This window comes from Numida meleagris, chromosome 2 (assembly GCF_002078875.1).
Source record: "Numida meleagris isolate 19003 breed g44 Domestic line chromosome 2, NumMel1.0, whole genome shotgun sequence".
Lineage (NCBI taxonomy): Eukaryota > Metazoa > Chordata > Aves > Galliformes > Numididae > Numida > Numida meleagris.
In genome coordinates this window covers 88,734,823-88,755,800 of record NC_034410.1, presented here as the reverse complement: position 1 = coordinate 88,755,800, position 20,978 = coordinate 88,734,823, and the positions used below count along the sequence as shown (strand labels likewise).

The window sequence follows — 20,978 nt, the reverse complement described above, 5'->3', positions numbered from 1 at the left end:
TTTAAAAAGTTTTTTCTTACCTCTTTGTATAGAATAAAAGTTTGTTAGGACAGAGTGGCTGAGAGTGGATGTAGTGGAACAGTCATACACCAGTTCGCCCAAGAACTTCATCTTCTTACTGATTCTCTTTGTGAAAGTACAGCTACAGTATGAGAGCTTTCCAGCTATTAACTAAAATTCTGTCTATGCTTATTTAAAAAGAAAAAATCAGCAGGTGAGACTCAAGTGTGTGAAAGGGATTTCTGAAAGCCTTGTGTCAGGCTTAAGTTGAAGGCTGTCTGACATGTGTTGAATGTGGTAAAGTTCAGCTGCTGTTTCATCAGCACTGTTGTGCTGCTGGTGACAGGTTTGACTGTTTTCCTTAAACAGATGACAGATGATCCTCCACAAGGCTATCACACTGTAAGAGAAATAGCGATGTTACGTGCGCGGTGCAAGTTTGTATAAACCATGCCCTTAGTTTTGGGAAGATTTGAGATGTTAGCGTTCTCTGGTAAAGCGCATGCAAAGTTCTTTTTGTCATGCAAGCTGAGTCTTCAGTGATTTCAGCTTTGTGACTGAACGTGCATTTTATGCATTTAGGACTTTTTTGTGCGTTCTTCAAACTGAAGAATTTTCAATGAATTATGTGGTATGACCTGTTTGTGGAGACCAATCTCCATCTATTTTGACTATTATCAGAAGCAAGAGACAGAGGGTGAGAGTGACAGAGGTGCCGAATCCAAGTGCTGAAAGGTTCAGAACGCTCTTCAGTTAGCTGTGTGCCTGGGCAACTCTGCAGTTGTGTAATGACTGTCCCAGTGCAAGTTAACACCTCTTCCCTCCCTCAAAGCTGGTTGCCTCAGGAACCTACCCTAGCTAAGTGGTCCCATTCTATCACATAGTATTCATCATATCTACATAATTACAATTGAAAAATGTCCAGGCAAATTAGGAATAGCAAACCTCAACAAGGAAACAGCATCCTTGTGTTCCTATTCAAGCCTGACAAGGACAGTTGCAGGCTGAGAGGGAAACCTTCCCGAAATAACAAGTGAATTCTTTTCCCCCTTATAACAGATTATTCTGTTGTAAGGGACACTGTATTTCAGTGCTGCCTAATTAATAAGACGGGCATCACTAATACGCTGGCCAGTTGTTTTAGAAGCAGTTCATTAAAGTGATTATTTTAAGACATCCTTGTCTGTTAGCCCCTCATCAGCAACAGCACTGATAATTTATTTCACAAAATAACATGAGGTTGGACGCCTTTGAAGGAACTGTTACCACTGAGCTTGCTTAGCTTTGGGAATAAGTTGTCAAACTTCAATTCTGAAGTGTTCTTTGCTGCTTCCACTCTAACCCGCCTGTTAGAAAATCTGCATCTTACCCTAGCAAAGTTTGAAAGGAAAGAATGGTAAATAATTAGCATAATAAGGACAAATAGCTCATGGTTCCAGCTGGCATCAGAACAAGCGGATCTCCTGTGGGGTTGACCTGGTTCTATCACTGCAGATTTAGGCATAATTCTCTTACAAGCAAATAAAGTGACATGATGAGACCATCTTGTGATGCTTATTTGTATAAGAAATCACATACCCAGTAACTGACATTTGTAACCACCGTACCTTACAGATGAGACAGTCCTTCACATATTGTGGAGTTGGTTGTTGGTGGTTTTTTTTTCCCCAAAATATCAAACACCTGCACAATATTCCTACATGTCTAAAGAACTGTCCTTACATAGAATCAAACTTTAAAATAGTGGTATATGACATATCATGGAACAGTTCATCTTTATCTGTGAAAGCAACTGCAGCTTCCTACTGTATGCAATATATTGGCCAGCTAATTGTTTCATGCTGGTTTCACATTATTACTGGCTATTGCGTCAGTGTATTCAGACTGACACCTGAGTATTTGAGTCACAGTGGAACTCTGCGTAACAGATCCCTTGGAAAAACAAGGGAAGAGAAGGGAGGATAAGGAAGTTAAACCTATTCCTGCAGTGCCCATCAGGACTCATTGCTGGTTTTTCAGTTGAAGCCACCTGCCACAGGGGTGGAGCAGCTTCACCCAGGCTTCTCTGCCAATTTAATTATGAGTTAGTTGGTTTACAACTCTCAAATTGGCAAGCCACTTAAAGGGAACAGGGGAAGGGGACAGAATTAGAATTAGGCTGTTAAGTAACTGTTCTGAACAGCAGCTAAATTCTGTTCTGCTGTACTGACTGGCTCTGAGCCACTGCCAGGAGATGTGTAAGAACTTCTGATTGCATTTTACCACTAGCCATTTCACAACTTTGCTCTGTCTGCAGAAACCATCTGATCAATAGAAACAGAAACCCTCAAACCTCTCTGTCACCTTGTTCTCCATGGGTTTGAAGAATGAGGGACTCATTCCCATTTCATTCCTCAAGAGTTCACGGATAACACAGTGACAGTTACTGCCTTTGTGATCCTATAATGCATTCACTGAATTCACTGCCATTACTAAATCCCCTGGTCCCAAGTAGCCACAGCTGTGGAACACTGCGCTATATGCAGTTCTCATTTAATGACAGCAAGTTACCTGGAAGCTCATATTAAAAGGAATACACTGGCTATCCTGAAAAATCCCTACTTTTTCTTGCTAAAACACTACTACCTGAGCTGAATCACTGTAGTAGGAGGCTGTATCTTTAACGTTCTTCTGCTTAAAACAAACAGTAGCTGCTCAGATAGTTTTTCAAGAGCCCAGAAAAACAGCTTGTAGAGCAGATGCCGTAGGCTCAGCATGGCTTTAGCACACAGTAATTGCGCTCAAATTACGGGACCTTCCCATATGTAAATACTCTTCAAGCAGAAAAACTAGGTCATAGGTATCTTCAGCCCTAAAAAGCATTTCAGTCAGTCATGCAAAAATTACACTTGTGTATCTCTTGCTTTGCAGGTTAACTGAAGCAAACTGATTTTTTGTTCCCTCAAACAGGGAAGGTCTGGTGGGAGATGTAGAGGTCGGGGGCTGTCTTGGACAGAGTGACCATGAAATGGTGGAGCCAGGAGAGGGGACAGCAAAACTGCTGCCTTAGACTTCCGAAGGGCGGACTTTGAATTGTTCAGGAGGCTGGTAGGGAGGGTCCCTTGGGATTCGGTCCTGGAGGGTAAAGGGGTCCAGGAAGGCTGGTTGCTCCTCAAGAAGGAAGTCCTGAAGGCGCAGGAACAGGCTGTCCCCCTGAGCCGCAAGATGAGCCAGTGGGGAAGGAGACCAGCGTGGATGAACAGGGAGCTTTTCCTGAGGCTCCAGGAGAAAGAGAGAATCTAGCTCCTGTGGAAGAAGGGACGGGCAACTCAGGGAGACTACAAGGATGTTGTTAGGATGTGCAGGGAGAAAATTAGAAAGTCAAAAGCCCAGCTCGAACTCAACTTGGCCACTGGGGTAAAAGGGAACAAGAAACTCTTTTACAAATATATTAACAGTAAGAGGGGGACCAAGGAGAATCTCCATTCTTTACTGGACTCAGCTGGGAATGTGGCCACTGAGGATAACGAAAAGGCTGAGGTTCTCAATGCCTTCTTTACGTCTGTCTTTAAAAGTCAGACCAGTTGTCCGCAGAGTACTCTACTCTCTGACCTGGAAGTCTCAGATGGGGAGCGAAACAAACCCGCCATGATTCAGGAGGAAATGGTCAGAGACCTACTACTCTACCTGGACTGCCACAAGTCCATGGGGCTGGACGAGATCCACCTGAGAGTACTGAGGGAGCTGGCAGAGGAGATAGCCAAGCCGCTTTCCATCATCTATCAGCGTTCCTGGTCAACTGGAGAGGTCCCAGAAGACCGGAGACTTGCCAATGTGACTCCCATCTACAAGAAGGGTCATAAGGAGGATCCGGGGAACTACAGGCCTGTCAGCCTGACCTTGGTGCCAGGGAAGGTCATAGAGCAGATTGTCTTGAGGGAGATCACGCGGCATTTGCAGGACAACCAGGGACCAGACCCAGCCAGCATGGGTTTGTGAAGGGCAGGTCCTGCTTGACCAACCTGGTCTCCTTCTATGATCGAGTGACCCGTCTGGTGGATGAGGGAAAGGCTGTTGATGTGGTCTACCTAGACTTCAGCAAAGCCTTTGACACTGCCTCCCACAGTATTCTCCTGGAGAAACTGGCAGCCTGTGGCTTGGACAAGTACACTCTTTGCTGGATAAGGAGCTGGCTGGAGGGCTGGGCCCAGAGAGTGGTTGTGAATGGAGTTAAATCCTCCTGGCGACCGGTCACGAGTGGTGTTCCCCAGGAGTTGGTGCTGGGGCCTGTCCTCTTCAATATCTTTATTGATGACCTGGATGAGAGGGCATTGAGAGCACCCTCAGAAAGTCAGCAGACGACACCAAGCTGGCAGGAAGTGTCAATCTGCCTGGGGGTAGCAAGGCCCTACAGAGAGATCTGGACAGGCTGGATCTCAGGGCTGAAGCCAATGGGATGAGGTTCAACAAGACCAAGTGCCGGGTCCTGCACTTTGGCCACAACAACCCCAGGCAGCACCACAGGCTTGGGGCAGAGTGGCTGGAAGACTGTGTAGAGAAAATGGACCTGGGGGTGTTGGTTGATGCTCGGCTGAGCATGAGCCTGCAGCGTGCCCAGGTGGCCAAGAAGGCCAATGGCATCCTGGCCTGTATCGGAAATAGTGTTGCCAGTAGGAGTAGGGAAGTAATTGCACCTCTGTACTCAGCTCTGGTAAGGCTGCACCTCGAGTACTGTATCCAGTTTTGGGCCCCTCACTGCAAGAAAGACATTGAGGCCCTGGACCATCTTCAGAGGAGGGAGACGAAGCTGGTGAGGGGTCAGAAGCACAGGCCTCATGAGGAGCAGCTGAGGGAGCTGGGGTTGTTCAGTCTGGAGAACAGGAGGCTCAGGGGAGACCTTATCACTCCCTATATCTACCTGAGGGGAGGTTGCAGTGAGCTGGGGGTCATCCTCTTCTCTCTTATAACTAGTGACAGGAGAGAGGGGAATGGCCTCAAGTTGTGCCAGGGGAGATTTAGGCTTGACATTAGGAAATACTACTTTTCTGAAGGAGTGGTCAGGTGCTGGAATGGGCTGCCCAGGGAGGTGGTGGAGTCACCGTCCCTGGAGGTGTTCAAGGAACATTTAGATGTTGTGTTGAGAGACGTGGTTTACTAGGGTTATATTGGTGGTAGGCGGATGGTTGGACTGGATGATCTTGTAGGTTATTTCCAGCCTTACTAATTCTAGGATTCTATGATTCTGTGATTTATCTATCCCTATGCAGAATCTGTGAGGGACAGTCAGCCGCAGATATGCTGCAGAAAATAAAAATCACAAAGCAGAACCCACAGGTGTAGATAGAACTGCAGCTTTCTTAGTTATTCTAGATGCCTCAAAACTTCATTAGATAAACTTTTTCATTTTTACACAATTCAATTATAGCCCTGCTTCTTATTACTTAATTCCAGAAAGCTTTCCCAAAATCTGTAGGTTTATGCAGTTTCTGTACTTGCTGCTTTCCTAACTGCAAAGCTCTAAATGGGAGCAGCTTTTCTAGTCTAATGCTAGAGAATAAGTAAATTTATGCCATGTCTGTGCCTACGTACATGAAGCAGATAGTTTATAAATTCTTGACTTTCGTAACTTTCATACTACTAGTAGGAACTTTAACACTATCTTAAATGAATCCTGTAATAGTGCATTAGAGTAATCTCACACTTGAGAAGCAAAAAAAACAAAAAGGCCACTTTTTACACAACCTTCAGAAAGCCAGACTTAATAGGAAACAGGATTCAGCAACTACACATAACTTACTGACTCAGCAAATGACAAGCATGAGAAAACATGTTGTTCTCCTGGCAGCAAAACAGAAACAGGCAAGGCAAGAAGCTCCCAAAGGGGAGTACGTACAACATGCAGTTCACAGTTTGCTTTCAAAGCTGCAAGAGCGCTAGCAGGATGTGAGCCCTCACAGCCCAGAAAACCAGCTGTATCTTGGGATACATCAAAAGAAGCATGGTCAGCAGGGAGACGGAGGTGATCCTGCCCCTCTACTCTGCGCTGGTAGGACTTCACCTGGAGTACTGCATCGAGATGTGGAGTCCTCAGTACAGGAGAGACATGGACCTGCTGGAGCATGTCCAGAGCAGGGCCCCAAACATGATCCAAGGGATGGTACACCTCTCCTACAGAGAAAGCTGGAGTTGTTCAGCCTGGAGAAGAGAGGGCTCCAGGGAGACCTGAGAGTGGCCTTTCATTACCTAAAGACGGCAATAAGAAAGGGGACAGACTCTTCAGCAGGGTCTGTTGTGAGAGAACAAGGGGAAATGGCTTCAAACTACAAGATTTAGATTGCATATATGGAAGAAGTTATTTATCTTTTTTTTTTTTTTTAAATACAATAAGAGTAGAGAAGTACTGGCACAGGTTGCCCAGAGAGGTGGTGGATGCCCCGTCCCTGGAGATGCTCAAGGTCAGGCTGAACGGGCTCTGAGCAACCTGATGTAGCTGTAGGTGTCTGTCCCTGTTCACTGCAGGGGAGTTGGAACAGGTGACCTTCAAAGGGCCCTTCCAACTCAAACGATTCTATGATTCATGCCACCAGTATTAAAATTACTTAAAAATAAAATGTGATACATTAGGCCTTACTAAAACATGCTACCAAGAACATGATATTCTTTGAAATGTATGTTTTGAATATTGAGCATGTCTCGGCAAATTACAGTACACTTGAACACCAGAAGTGCAGCCAATTACTACAGATCTCCAATACTTTGGATGGAATATAACACGTCATTCCCAAGCCAGTGCACCACAGGTGCAACAGATGGGCCAAGGACCAGTAAGGTTTTAGTCTACAGAGGGGGATTAGGGGTAAATAATACAAGCCTGGAAACACATCTCAAATTTCCACTGTTTACACCCATGTATTTCCTGCAATGAGGTCATTCACAAGGTCACTCACAGCACCCACCTAAGGCAAAGGTCAAACCTCTGCTTTTTTAAGTAGTAGAAATCACAGAGGTCTTTTAGAGATTTAATTTTAAAAGAAGTTTAGAAAATTGAAACTAGCGGAACTACCATCTTTGCACCAGCTTTGTGTCTAAGAGGCTTAGCATTCTCATGCAGAACATCAACATGTAGCAAAAGATTAGTGGCTTGATCTTAAGTTTTCAATGCTTAAGGTTATTTCAACAGAGGGTTGTTTTTTTTTCTTAAAGAGCTGAATAATCCCAATGTGTTGCTATTACCTGATGTAGCAATAAACACAGCTATTTTTAGCATTCTTAAGCTGTTTATGTTTTGAGACATGATAAACTGCAAACTACAAACCTATTAAAACTACTTACCTTCAGGCAACGCTTGCACAACCAGTTACAACCATCTTCCTGTATTTTTGCTAATACTTGTGCAGCTGAAGACATTTTAAAAGCAGTTAAGCTATATAGTCACATACAGGCTTGACACAGACATTTATGTTTCTTTTTTAAGAACTTAACACAAGCTTCCTTGCACCAGACACTTTAGCTAGACAAAAAAAATTAATGGGCCTCCACTGTCTTCATTTTACTGTCTCCACATTTGATTCTTGCCCCATTCATACTTGCCACGTTCACTGGAGAAATCTGCAAGTAATAGCCTGCTAAAACTCCTACACTCAGGTGATAACTTGAGCATACTTGGGTTCTTAGTACTAGCATACCAAAAGGAGCCACACAAGCAGGTAGTAGCCAAGATTCTTGTTTTCTAAGAGAGGCCTTCATGTATTTACACACAGCTCCACTGAAAAAAAAGGAATTAGGCTTACACAAACTATGCTTTGTAAGCATTAATATTGTGAGATTAAACCTGCATTTGGAAGCTAAGCCTATCAAGAAGCCACTACGACAGAGGGCCTGAAACCATAAGCTAGGTATTGATCCACTGATTTCCAAAGGGCCTTTTGCTACAGAAACTAACAGAAGAACACTGACATTGAACTAGAAGATTATTAAGAATACAGTAACTTCAAGCTTGATCTTCTCCCTCTGAAATCATCCTGCACATGGAGAAAGATGCCTTCCAAAGATGGCCAATGACACAAACTCATCTACACTGAGATTTTCATGCTCGAGTCTGTTTCCCTTTATCTTGACCGCTTACAAAAGGCAGGAGTCCATCAACTCCATCTGACAGCACAGCAAAAATATATTTGTTAGCTGTGTGGAACAGATCACTTACCAGAATCAGTATTACATATTTACATTCTTCTCCCATATAAGTATAGTTGTATTTAACATTGGGATCATCATCACAAAGAGTGAACAAATAACCAGTTCACCTTCTGCAACCCATACAAGACTCTAAAAGCAACTAATCTGAATTTTCTGTGTATTACAGGGGACTATAAATTAAGGATCATGCCAGTGCTGACACAAAAAGAATTGCACACATTCACCTAGGCCAACATTGAAGGTGTTTTTCTCTTTTTTTTTTTTAAAGTTTTAGTGACTTCTTGCATTAGGAACTTATAAGATACTTGCTTCACTAACCAAGGTAACTACACTCTTACAGGAATTAAGATGGCATAGCTAGTGGGAAACTAAGCACCATCTGCAAATAGGTTGGTTACTCAATATTCTGAAGTAATTACAGAAAGCATTTTATGCAGCAGAGATTTCAATATGATTTGTTTGTAAGGCATGTATTCATGCAGCTTTCGGGCAGTGTTTTTCTGCACTGTTCCAGTTTAACCTGCGGGATATTATGACCAAAGAACTAAAAATACCCATGTAGCATACACTAGTATGTCAGTGATTTGGTGATTTCCAACAGCTACCTCCACAGTAAACATCTTCCCTGCATACAAAAGAACACCTTTGCTACTATGTTATGTTAATCATAATACCATTTTACAGTTTAGTTTTTTTTTTAGTGTTTGCAACACGTGACACAGGCAAAACTCAATACGTAGGATTTCCATGAATAAACACAGTTGTCTTTCACCTAATTTATTTAAGTTCCAATTTTTTTCCAATTCCAAACAAAAGCTAAATACAAGTTTTAAACAGGTAAGCACTAGCTTTATCCAAAGGGAGCAGGCTTATACAGTTTTACTCCAGTAAAGTACTCAACCCTTAAGCAAAACCTTCTTTGTCATCAAAACTATACAGTAGTCTTCCTTTTATCATTGCACAATCATAGAATGTTCTGTCAGAACCAACTTTTGACACTCCAAACACTATCTTACATTGTTTTATAATGTCTATTCCAAAAGAAAAAAAACCTCAACAGGTTTTCCGTAAGAAACGTTTTAGAAACCAGTATTTCCTGCACAGTTCACCAGCAAGTCTACAAGTCTCAACTCTCAAGAAAAAATAATCCTCTACCAACATTGTTTCTGCAGCTATTATTTTTACTTTATTTTTAGCTGCTTTAGCGACTTCAGACTCCGGGTCTGCCTCATCTGTATAAATGCATCCAACTCAAAAGAATACTTTCATACAGTTATACAGCAACTTGGGGAAAGAAATCCAAAATGAAAGTGCCAGTAAACTCAGACATGGCCCAGCAAAATAAAAAAAAGGCAAGAAATGCCTACACATTAAATGAGATGCTTTTTTTTTTTGCTTTAAAAGAAAATTCTTTCCCACATTTACCTTCTACTGTAATAGCCACTTTTCTGTTCATTAAAATGAATCCGATAGTGCTCTTCGATACAATCATTAACAGCAAAGCTGTAAGGCTTTAAAACCCTTCACATTCACTTCTCACTCTCCAAATACTGATGGTTAACATAGATGTTAGGGGGCATGACCAGCACAAATGGGAACGCCACCACAAATGATCACCTTGTGCTCTCAGATACATTTGTTTCAGTGTACAGTCCCTTCATTTCACATTTTAGTAAGATGCTGATGCAGTGCAGAAGTGTGCAGAGCATCCTCTCTTTCACAAGGTCCATGCAGAAAACAACTAAAAAAATTTTAAAGTTCTGAGATACAAATGACAAAAAAAATCCAGGATGATCAAGTTTCACAATGTATAGTGTTCTGAGCATGAGTCCGTTTTCTTCTAAATCCTGAAAGAATAAAGTGGTGAGGAAAGTGAAAATTCACTGCTGCATTCCGCGATCTTCCCCATTTTGCTGGCCAGTACCTTACTCTGGCATGTAAGGACGGAGGTGATCCTCTATGGTACCAACCGTCCAGTGAGTGAGCTGCTCCTGTGGCAAGTACAGGCAGATGCTGCATAACTTGAAGATTGTAGCTTTGTTTTTTGGAGTCTAGAGGCAAAGGAAACCCAAAGAAAAGCTATTAAACATCCAAGTCAACTCAAGACTCAGAGGCAGACCCTCAGCAGACTCAACGCAATTAATAGCATGCTGCTTGTTGTGACAGAACACAGGTATTTAAAAGCCACTGTCTTTCACACAAGAAATCTGAACAAAAACCTTTAATACCTAAAATCTTCATTACTTCACTCATTTTTCACTCTAACAATTACTGTAATACCACACAAACTAAGTCAATGCTTTAATGTCTCCAAAATGCTTTTAGGTCTATTTCAGAACTTAATGTTTTTGTATTAAAAATTAGGGAATTGTGCAGCCAAATCTGTGCCCTGTAAATAGCTCTTGCGTGCGCAAATACTATTTATAGCATGTTTCCTCTAAGCACTGAAACGCAAGCACAAACGCACGATCAGTTTTTCCACATGGATATTTTGCAATATAAGTCACTGACATTCCTGAGAAGGAAAAGCATTTTATGAGTAAGACACTCCTAAAAAGCTTATGCTCTGGGTAGCAAGGAAAAAAAGGGACAGCAAGCTTACCTGCAAGTGCTGTCTGTCAATGAAGAGAAACACTGACTGGGTAGGGTTGTTGACAACAATTCCAGTCTTGTCCTTTCGGCTCAGAACATGCAGAAACTGTTTTTCGTAGTCACTATGATGAAACTCAAACTTGGCCTGCATTGTGTGAGGGAGGGGAATAAAATATTTACCCAGCTAAAACTTAGGTATAATCAATTAATTCTGTTCAATCTGGGGCTTTACAACCCACTTCCATTTCTTTTCTTTTCTCATCCATGACAAAAAAAATTTGGAGCTGTAGCAACAAGTACACATCTCAGTCTTGGCACAGAAGTTAAAGAATTGCCTAGATTCATTCTGGCAACTCACAATGGCATTTACAATTCAAACCACGGTGCAACTAACTACCGACATAAGAAAAAATGCAGCTTATTCTAATGAACATCCGTGCATCAGCTACACAGACCATTTCTGCCAGTAACTTACTAGAGCAACTGAAAAGCTGTCTTTAAATGTTTCAAGTTTGTTTCTTTCAAAGCAAAACTACAATGCAATAATCCCACTTACTTCAGATCCTCTTCCATTTACAAAATACAACAACTCCCAGGTACTCATAGAATGACATACGTAGATAAAGATTTGATTGTACCGAGAAGAGCCATGTTCAATCAATTTCCAGAAACACTAAGACAATCTACCTATATATGCCATTTGAAAAGGTCCTTCCTACAATTTTCTTCACCCTAAGATCACAATTCATGAAGCAGAACTCAGAAGATTGACCGTTTTATAAATAAAACCAACCAGCATAGTTTGTAACATGCACAGAAGTCACAGACCTTATCATAGCTAAGCAAAGATAGTATTAGGCCTTTCCTTCTTCCTCCTACCTAGTCCCTTCTTCCCCATCCCGAGATGAATTACTTAAGTTAAAAAGAATACCTGAACAGGCCTAAAGGGTTCATCACATCCCTTCCACCGAGAAAACAGGAGACAGACTATCTTCTCAATGTCATTACGAGGCCAAAGAATGAAGTCCATCTCCTGGGTACAGCCAATCACATCCTGCAAGTGCGAAAGTTCTGTACTTAAGAGTCTCTCCATTAGTAGGAGATAAAGGTAAGTAATTCATCATACAGGCATATAATTATAAAGTGATACTTATTATCATGTTTGTGTGGTTTTCTTCCCCCATCTGTATTATGCAAAAGAACTAAAGCCCTCCTTGTCCTTCACTGAGTTTTAAGTATCCAGTTAACATAAATCAGCTTCAGAAAAATGATCGTTCCTCAGAAAGGTTATTTGTCCTCCGGTATTCATCTAACAAAATCATTTATACATATATAGTTGTTTCAATACATGCCTATTAACAAATGCCAGCAAAAAAACTACCAAGGCATACTTCAGTTAGAAAGATTAAGCATGAGCACTGCAGATTTAAGCAGAATTTTAGAACGTGTGTGCTAAGTTATCCTTCAAACCAGACCCTACAAAAGCAAGCCTTCAGAACTCTCAGGCAGCAGATGAGAAAATAGGGAAGCAGGATTAGCATTAAGATTCACAAGAAGAAGTACAAGCATTCAAAACTCAAAGTGAAACTCAGCAAGCATAAAGAATAACCTTACCCTGCGCATAGACTGGTAGCGGGGTGCATGAAGCTGTACTACATCCTTCTGCAGAAGCTCTAAGGAACTTTCCAAAGAATAGCTGGAATCCCGCACACCTCTCAGAATATTTTCTTCGTAATTATTGGTCATGACTGGTATCACTTCAGACACTTCAAAAAGCGCTGACTTTTTCTTCTGCAAAAGAAAATATGCATAGCTTTAAGGTTAAAATCACTTCTAGGTACTTCTAGTTAATTTATTTCAGAATTCATAGTTTTCTATTAGCATTCATGTATAAAGCATCGCCTCAGTTAGGATCTGGACACAGATCACAGCAGACTCAGTTCAACAACTTTTTTGTTACAGAAAATGAACATGTTTTTATGGTCTCCAAAGATGCAGAGATCTTATGGGGCAAATACCAAGGGTCTGCCTAGACACCGTTAAAACTGAACTTCTATCACGCAGAATGCATGACTTGAGGCTGAAAGAGTCCTCCACAAGCTTTTCTTTGGCAATCAAGTAAATCTGATTAAGTCCTTCACCTCGATGTTTGTTAACAGCAGGGAGACTGGCCTATTAGAACCCCACCAACTAAGAAAATCTAGTTATCATCACTGATTAAACTCTTATTTCTTTAGAAATAGTGCTGTATTTTACTATGAGAACTAACACAGAAAGAAAAAAAGAATGAGCTGTCCTTTAAATACAAACAAGTTCGCCCAGCAGTCTCTATTACAATGAGACAATACCCAGAAACTAGGTCCCCACTATATACAGCAGGGTTGGAACAAGAACTGATGAACAATTGATGAACTGGACATAACAATTTTATGGAATTTTTAAAATTAAGTCCAGAGAACAGTCTTCATTAGAGAAAAGTAACTTCTACGAAATGAAAAAACTATGCATTTAGTTAGAACAAACGCTTTTAGTGCTCATATACACGTGTTTCCTTATTTTGTCTATTTCGTTGCCATTTGCCTCCATCTTCACTCAATTTGTTCCGCATATTCACTTATTCTGAGCATCTACTTCTCCTCTCCTTCTGTGGACGGAAACTCTTACAATTCTGGCTCCAAGTTAACTTCAGAACGCCAGCGAGTTTCCATTTTGGCCCACATTTACAGCCTCCAGTAGCATTCCACAAGACAGCTGAGTGAAAGACGGCTTCCTCTTTTCCCCCCCACTTTCAGAAAGGGGGAGGCAGCTTCACATACGTCAACATCCTCAGGTCATTGCGACACTGCCTTTAACAACCGCTCCCTTCAGCTGCCAAGTTCTCCTTTCTGCTTTAACCAGATAAGTGCAGTAGCACCGTCAATTGCATCAGTCACGTCTCATTTCTTAACTGAACCGTTTCACACCAACCAATTACACAACTCAGACTATAATTAAGCTGAACAAAGTACAACATAACTTGTACTTCTCCAGTACAGAAGCTGCCAACTTATTAAACAAGGCATTAGCACCTCCGGCATTACAGAACTACAAACACATAAAAAGGAAAACCAAACTGACAATAGATAGGAACTAGGCAAATACCAACAAGCAATAAAAAGACTTAAAACGTTCAAGGGAACAAACTAATGATAAAAGACTTGGCCCAGCATAGTTATCTTGCACTGCAACACAGAAGCAGATAAACAAGAACCAAGTTACCTTGTCCTTGAACACAAAGGCAATGTACATCTTGAAGTCAAACTGGTCAGCTAAAGATTCTTTTTTCTTTCTAAGCTGAGCACGAAGTCTGTTCAGAGCTTGTTTCTTCCGGGAGTTTGGGTCCCCCATTTTGTTATATAGGTGGTACTAAAGCCTTTGGAAACTGTCGCTAAACTATGGGCACTTTTTCGTAAGACTCAAGTACAACAGAAACAAGTCATTTTATTCCTGCTAATACGACTGAATAGATAAAAACACGAGTGCAACCCAAAACCGCACCTCAGGCAGTATTTTATGGGAATGTCGTATTGGAAGGGTCAAGAAACAAAATAAGCAGTTGCCCAGCCATGGCTGGACAAGAGGTTTGACCACAAACCAAGAAAAAAACTAAGAATTTTGAACAACAACAAAAACAAAATTTAACGGTTTGGCCGCAGGAATAAGTGGGCGAGAATGAAAAAACAATCTTATCACAATTTATGTGTACAATAAAAAGCAACTGGCACAAGCCCAATCCATGGGGGGGTTATTTTTGCTCTGCTTACAAAAAAAATGAAGCTGGTATTACAAACTGTGTTTCACCCCAGCCAGATTCATGACTCTACCGATTATTATTCTCAGATTCCCACTATTGCTGTGTTGCTCGTCTTTTTACTCTTCACAACGATTACACTTGGTGGACGGCAGAGAAAAGGGTGCAAAGGAGGAGTGCACATCCTGGGAGGTATGACATTTCTCTGCCAACAAGAACAAAATCAACTACAGACAACACAGTGCTGGTTTGCAGGGAAGCAAAGAGAAAAAACAGCAGAGTCATCTCTAACTTCATCCTGCTCATCATCGGGCACATCACTGCCCTGAGGCTTCTGCTGCCAAAGGGAAGAGAGAGCATGACGGCCACCGATGAGAAGCGGGCAGGGGTTAAGAGACAGTATTATCTCACCTAGAGACTAACACCCAAACTGACACCCCAAACCCTGACTCCTTCCCAGCAGGAGAGCCCTACATGCCCCAATGCCCCACAGGCTCCCTGGGCTGCTGACCCCCGGGGGATCCTTCTCTCTCTGCTGCTGCTGCTGTGCCCACAGCACACTTGGCTAGCCAAGGCTGTGCATGACCAATGCTCCCTGCTTCTCCTTGGGCCTCCCTACACAAGGCGGCAGAGGCTGTAGCGGGCGGCCCGTGCCCGGGGCCTGGCACACCCACAGTAGTGCGGTGCTTCCCCCTCTCACTTCATGGTCACGACTTGGAAAACATGGAGAGTTTTGCTTCTGCTTTTCTTGCCAGAAAGATCTTGGTGGCAATTTTTTTTTTTTTGCGAGGTTTTTTTTTTAAATCACAAACCTAGGTTGCGATTTTAAACCTCTCAAACACCCTCCTCCCCGAAAAGCAAATCCCCAATTATCAGGTTATTTTCTTTCTCTCTCCAGACATTTTGCCCCCCGAGGTGTTTGATTAGATTAGCAGGGATTTAAAGGTTGGAGGTTAGCAAATTCGCCGGACCAGGTTAAAGACAGGGGAAAAAAATCCCCCCTTCTCTCCTTACAAAGAAAAAAAAACAGAAAAATAAAGGAACTCCTCCCCAAATTTCCCCCCAACTGAAGCAAGAGGCTGAGAGACTCAGACAAGAGACCAGGGCCGTGACTCGCTCGCTACCCGCAGCCGGCGGGCGCAGGAGGGGCAGAGGAGGCGGCGCTGCTAGCAGCACGGAGAGGAGCCATGTCAAGATAAAGCCACCAAGCCGCCGAGCCCCCCCATCCCCGCCGCAGTGGACACGGTGACCGGGCCGCCCGCTCTGCCGCTGCTCAGCCCCAGCCTGGTCCCCATAGTCTAGCTCAGCGCCCCGGTGCCGGGGAGTGGGGAAATGGTGGCGGAGAGAGGAAGAGGAGAAGAAGAAGAGGAGACGGCGGCGGCAGCGGAAGGAGGAGGAGACGGCGGCGGCGGCTCGCAGCGCTAGCGGCTCCCAAGGAGGGCGGCGGGCATAGAGGCGCCGGAACAGCGGCGGAGAACGGGAACAGCCCAAAGGAGGACGAGGGCTCTCTTCGCCCAGGCGACCCTGGGACGTCCTCGGAGGCAACGGCAGGAGGGAGCGGGAGCGCCGCGGTCTGCGCCTGAGTCTCGGCACGGGAGCGACGAGCAATAGCGACCGCGCGGCAGCAGCGAGCGCTCAAAATGGCAGCGCCTGAGTCACACAGGTGCCGCCCTGCCCACACTGCGCAGGCGTGCTCGGCGGGCGCGTACCAAGCACTCGGGCCCGCGGGGGGAGCAGGATCTGGGGTGCGGGTCTGAAGGCTCCGCGGCACCCTCGTTAGCCGCGCGCGCCCATTTCTGCGAGAAATAAAGAGGAGAGAACAACAGCGGCAGGGCGCGTCCGAGCCGTCAGCACGCCGAGAAGCCGGGTGGCTCTTGTCTGCTCCTTTGTCCCCCCGGCACCCTGTGTCGCTGCCCTCGCGCCCCACGTGCCCCTGAGGGACGAGGACCCGGATGGAGTTGCTCAATGCTGTACTCGGGGTGGGGGGAGAAGTGAACCTCTCACTCACACCGCCCTGGGGTGGGACCTGCTGGTGAGAGCCGGGCTCTGTGGGGCGTGTGCTGGTCCTTCTACGGGAGTGCCCGCTTTTGTTTCATCTCACTCACCGGGTCTTGGGTTCAGCCCAGAACGTGCGTGCAAAGTAAACCGTACATGTAAAAATAAGTTGACCACGAGGTGCCAGGTGGTGCCCACCTCCAATGTGGCTCCGCAGCAGCGATGGGCCCTGAGCGCCCATGCGTGTCTGAGGACGGAACCCTGAGGAAGGCTGCTCGCTTTTTTGTTGCTATTCCAGAGACACGAACCTAATCCTTGAAGAAAATCAGGCATTTTTATTTCCATGCCAGAAGGAAAGTCGTTCGCCACCCATCTCTCCCCTCCTCTGCCACAGAAGAAGCAAGGGCACAGTTCACGTTCTCAGTCGCTCCTTTCAGTGGTAACACCCACAGAAGTGGGCAGAAGGGTCATTTTCAGCACCGTGACCTGGATTCTGACTGTCCACCCCTCTTTGCTCCCCCACGGCCAAGCCTCCCCCCCCAAGACTGCCCAGAAGGAGAGCGCTTCTGATAGGCCTCAGGCTTGCTGTGTGCTGAACCAGGGCTGGCTATGACCCACTGTTTCACAAGTATTTATCACCACTATGGCAAAAAAAAGTAGGTTGCTGGGGTGAAGGCACCTTTTCCACTTTCCCTCTGGCAGTGTCCATGACTCATGAGAACAGAAACAGTGTTACGAAAGATTACAAGCAGAAGGCAAATGCAGGCACTATCTCTCTGGGCTGATTATGTTTCAGAGCTCACAGAGCATGGTGGCGAGCTCTCTCTCATAAACTCAGAGCCTTTTATTTTCCCTGCTCTGACTTGGCTGTGCTGGCCTCTTTTGTTCTCTCTGTTTCCTCTTGGTTATTTCCCCTTCGCTCAGCTCTCCTTTGCACACCTTCCCTCTGACTCCTTCCTCCTGTCTGTCTGAGGCAGGGAGCTGTCATGCCTCAGCCCTTAGCTCTTGTCCTCACCCACCACAAGCCAAGCCCTCTGAGTCAGACCTCCATCTTGCCTTCCCTGTTGCATGTGTGACCCAGGACACTCCCCTGTTGTTCTGAACAGAGCAGAAGCAGGCCTTTTTTTACCCACTTGCAGCCTGGTGTTTGTTTCTCGTGGTAATGCCTGCTGAAAATAAACCTGTGAGTGGAGGTAGAAGCATGGTGTCTTACCAACAGCATTACATGAGCTCTAGATTGCTGGGACTATTTCAAAGTGCCAACCTTTTTCAGCTACAACATCAGCCCAGCCTTAGCGAGAGCTGTTTAGATTCCCCCTAGCCCAATTGAAGTGGTTTGCTTTGCTGTGCCACCCTGTGCTGCGTTTCCCCCTGTGCTGCGTCCACTGCTATTCTGAGCTCTGAGTCATGCTTGGCCTGCAACCCTCATTCTGACACACAACAGGCCTGGTGCAGCAGCGCGGCTCTGAGAGGGATTGCTCTCTGAGGAACTGGCATCTTGCCCTCCTGCAGAGGAGAAAGGAAGGAGCTTTCTTCCAGCCCAGCGATACCAGCTGGCCTCTCCATTGCCACGCTTAGCAAAGGATATTTTTCTGCTTAATCATAGGCTAGTAAAGATATCGTGACAATGTTTACACAAACCAGTAGGCCAACCATCTAAAGTGTGTTTATCATATGTGTGAATATATGCACAGAAATATCTGCCCTAATAAAGCCATGAGTAATAGCTGTCTTGTCCTACTTTTGTATCATTCTTTTTCTCCATGATGTCAGCTTCTTTTTCTCCATGATGTGCACAACAGTGAAGCTCGTAGAGTAGAAAAAATGTACACCATCTGGTTACATTGATCTGTAATTCTCTTGACCAGCTAATTGTGTATTGTTATGCTTCTTCCTAGTTATATGACTTTGTACCATTTATGAAGGAACCTTGTTTGCCCAAAAGCCTGTGTTTTTTACAGATGTATTATTTGGTCAAATGAGAGACTACTTCTCTCTTCAAATCTTGTTTAAACTAAGTATGCACTTCATCATTAAGGAAAGGAGAGTAAAATGTAGGTGGTATACAAAACAAACCTGAGAAGTGGGTCGTGGCAGGTTCTGCAAAATACATAATGGTTCTTTTTTAGGCTTCAGTCCCAGTAGCACAGAAAACAAATGAACAACAATTAAAAAATAACTGTGTTTTTTCTAGGCCAGTAGAGTGGGTCAGCTTAGTTAAGATAGCACAAAAAAATGAGCTGCTGTCTTTTTCTGCTGCTGTAGTTTTTCTTCCACTCAGAGCAAGGAGGACTTCGCTCATGTGTTGCTGTAGTCCTGCAGGTTTTGGGGAATCAAATATGTGCGCATCCTCGGGGACTCCTGTCTGGCAGCAGGCTGGTAGCAGTGTTCAGCTATCACCCTGGAGAAACACAGAACCTAGCAGCATGAGCAACGACTGCCGGTGAAGGAAAGCTTGTCTCACAAAAGTGTGTCATCATTACAATTTTCCTCAGGAGACAGGGTTTGAGAGCGCTGTAATTTTGAGAAGCAATACAAGTCTCAAACGTTTGGTTGCTTATTTGTTTTTTTTTTCTTTTCTGCTGAGAAAAACTTGTATTTCTGTTCTCCATTTAATGGTTTCCATGTTGTTTCAGTGAAGAACTGTAGTTTTTTCACATTAAATTGCATGATAAGTTGAGGGCTTTTCTGCAAATTATTGATATCAACTTTAACAACTTCACAGAAATATCTTGTTTCTGTTTTGGTGGGTTTCAGATTCTAGCTCCTGTTTTCAGAATTAAATGGATACCCATAAACATGTGGGCAAGCTTGTACTCTAATGCCTATGCTTTTGTTTTCCAACTTAATAATTAGTCCTGTTATTTTAAAAGATTGCGACAAATTGGATGTAGATAAAAAGAGATGAGATGGAGTCTGATCTCTTTATGTTTATACTTTCCATTTGTATTGTACTGGCTGCATATGTTAGAAGTAGTATCAGCCCCGAGGCTACTTGCTTCAAAAACAGAACTATGATTAATTCAGTGCCAAATGTTTATGCATCAGACAAAAATAAATTAGTATTCCTTTATAATTCAAACAAGACAAATTACTGGCAATTAAAACTCTTTCATATAGTGAGTGTAACTCACTCTTTTCTGCCTTATAGCAAACATTAGTTTCTAATACATAACAGGAATGATTTTGTGTCGAGAAATGGCAGTGTTTCGTGTGGAAAGCACTGCCTTCATCATGCTGTTGACAACTGTATATCCACCTCACAGCTATTGCTACAGCATTGAAGCTTCATTCATCTCTTCCCCGTGTCCTGCCTCTGGTCATAAAATGGACCATACATCCTTGGGTATGGGAGATATTGATCCTTAACTTTGGCTGAACTATACCTACTATCTTGCTGTGTTTGTTCCATGTTAATAATTACATGTGTGTATATATAATACAAATGATTATGTGTGTTTTTCATTTTTTGCTTGTTCTGAGAATGCTTGAAATGCACATTAAAAGAAAGGGTCCTTGCCTGCAATTTTACATAAACCTGTAAATCAAATTCCATTGGACAAAATGTTTTGGTGTCTGAAAGGCAACTGACTCCTTGTTGCTTTGCTGTGTCACCTTTAACTTACGTTCTCAGTGCTGTGCAAATGCATTTGTCATTATTAGACCGGTACAGTGGGCTGGCAAATGTAGTCCTGTTCCAAACGGGTTTTTGTGTTTGCTCAGGAGATGCTTGCAAGAATAAGAGGAATATTTGAAACATGTCTTAATTACTGAGTCTATAAACAGTATTCTAAATACTGGCAATCAACAGAATTGGAATTAGCTTTAGATGAATTAATTTGTAGTCTTTACAGAGAATGATTCATTTTTAAATCTTAAAGTGTTAGACAAATGATATTTTTTTAAGGTAAGTATCCCACTGAGGTTAGGACCTAACCGTCTTTTAAGGGATGTCTTAGTGACTCACACAGTAGTTAACTAAGGAAAAATTCAGAAGAGGTGCAGATTTTTCTTTTAATCTTTCCCCTCTGAAGCACTGCCGATCACTATTCACAGAACAATCTTCTCTTTTACTACACAGAAAGAAATTACAGACTCTGGAGAGATTTAATTTATAGCGGTGGCCACCATAGAAAACCTGCTTGGATCATGCTGTGTATATAACCCCCTCTTTGGACAGGGTTTTGTTAGAATACAGCATTCCGTGATGATCAACCTAGGGAAAAGAAGACAGATTACGGTCTTGTTGGTAACGCATGAAGTTCGTGTGTATATGTAAGGCAATCTCACAGGAGCAGTACAGTGATGGAGGGGCAGCGCTAGGCAAAGCAAGGCCACGCTGCCACCTGCTGTCGCCCAGGGGATGCTAGCGGGCTGATTTCCAATGGGCACATCGAGCACTCAGCAAGCAGGGGCCGGAGATGTG

The 20,978-nt window shown here is 43.6% G+C and overlaps 2 protein-coding genes across 2 annotated transcripts in view; both read right to left on the bottom strand.

Moving 5' to 3' along the window:
* Positions 8,937 to 16,180, bottom strand: C2H6orf62 (chromosome 2 C6orf62 homolog). Its single transcript, XM_021388825.1, has 6 exons — positions 14,026 to 16,180; positions 12,382 to 12,558; positions 11,699 to 11,821; positions 10,778 to 10,912; positions 10,100 to 10,226; positions 8,937 to 10,022 (listed from the first exon to the last, which is right to left on the bottom strand). Exons 1-5 carry the CDS (start codon positions 14,152 to 14,154, stop codon positions 10,101 to 10,103), a joined length of 690 nt encoding a protein of 229 aa, XP_021244500.1. The 5' UTR covers positions 14,155 to 16,180; the 3' UTR covers positions 8,937 to 10,022; position 10,100.
* The window catches only part of RIPOR2 (RHO family interacting cell polarization regulator 2), a 79,346-nt gene continuing 73,678 nt past the window's right edge, over positions 15,311 to 20,978 (bottom strand). Inside the window, exon 23 of the mRNA XM_021388818.1 lies at positions 15,311 to 18,953. The gene's annotated coding sequence lies outside the window, so the exon portion shown is untranslated. The remainder of the gene's footprint in view (positions 18,954 to 20,978) is intronic.

Bases quoted from the DNA above. Each gene is read 5' to 3' on its own strand.
- C2H6orf62 (XM_021388825.1), bottom strand. From the start codon at position 14,154: ATGGGGGACCCAAACTCCCGGAAGAAACAAGCTCTGAACAGACTTCGT. The intron at 10,913-11,698 runs GTATTCTTTTTA...CACACAATGCAG, and splicing joins AACCCTTTAGGCCTGTTCAG to GCCAAGTTTGAGTTTCATCA. The intron at 10,227-10,777 runs GTAAGCTTGCTG...CTTTGCCTCTAG, and splicing joins TTGACAGACAGCACTTGCAG to ACTCCAAAAAACAAAGCTAC.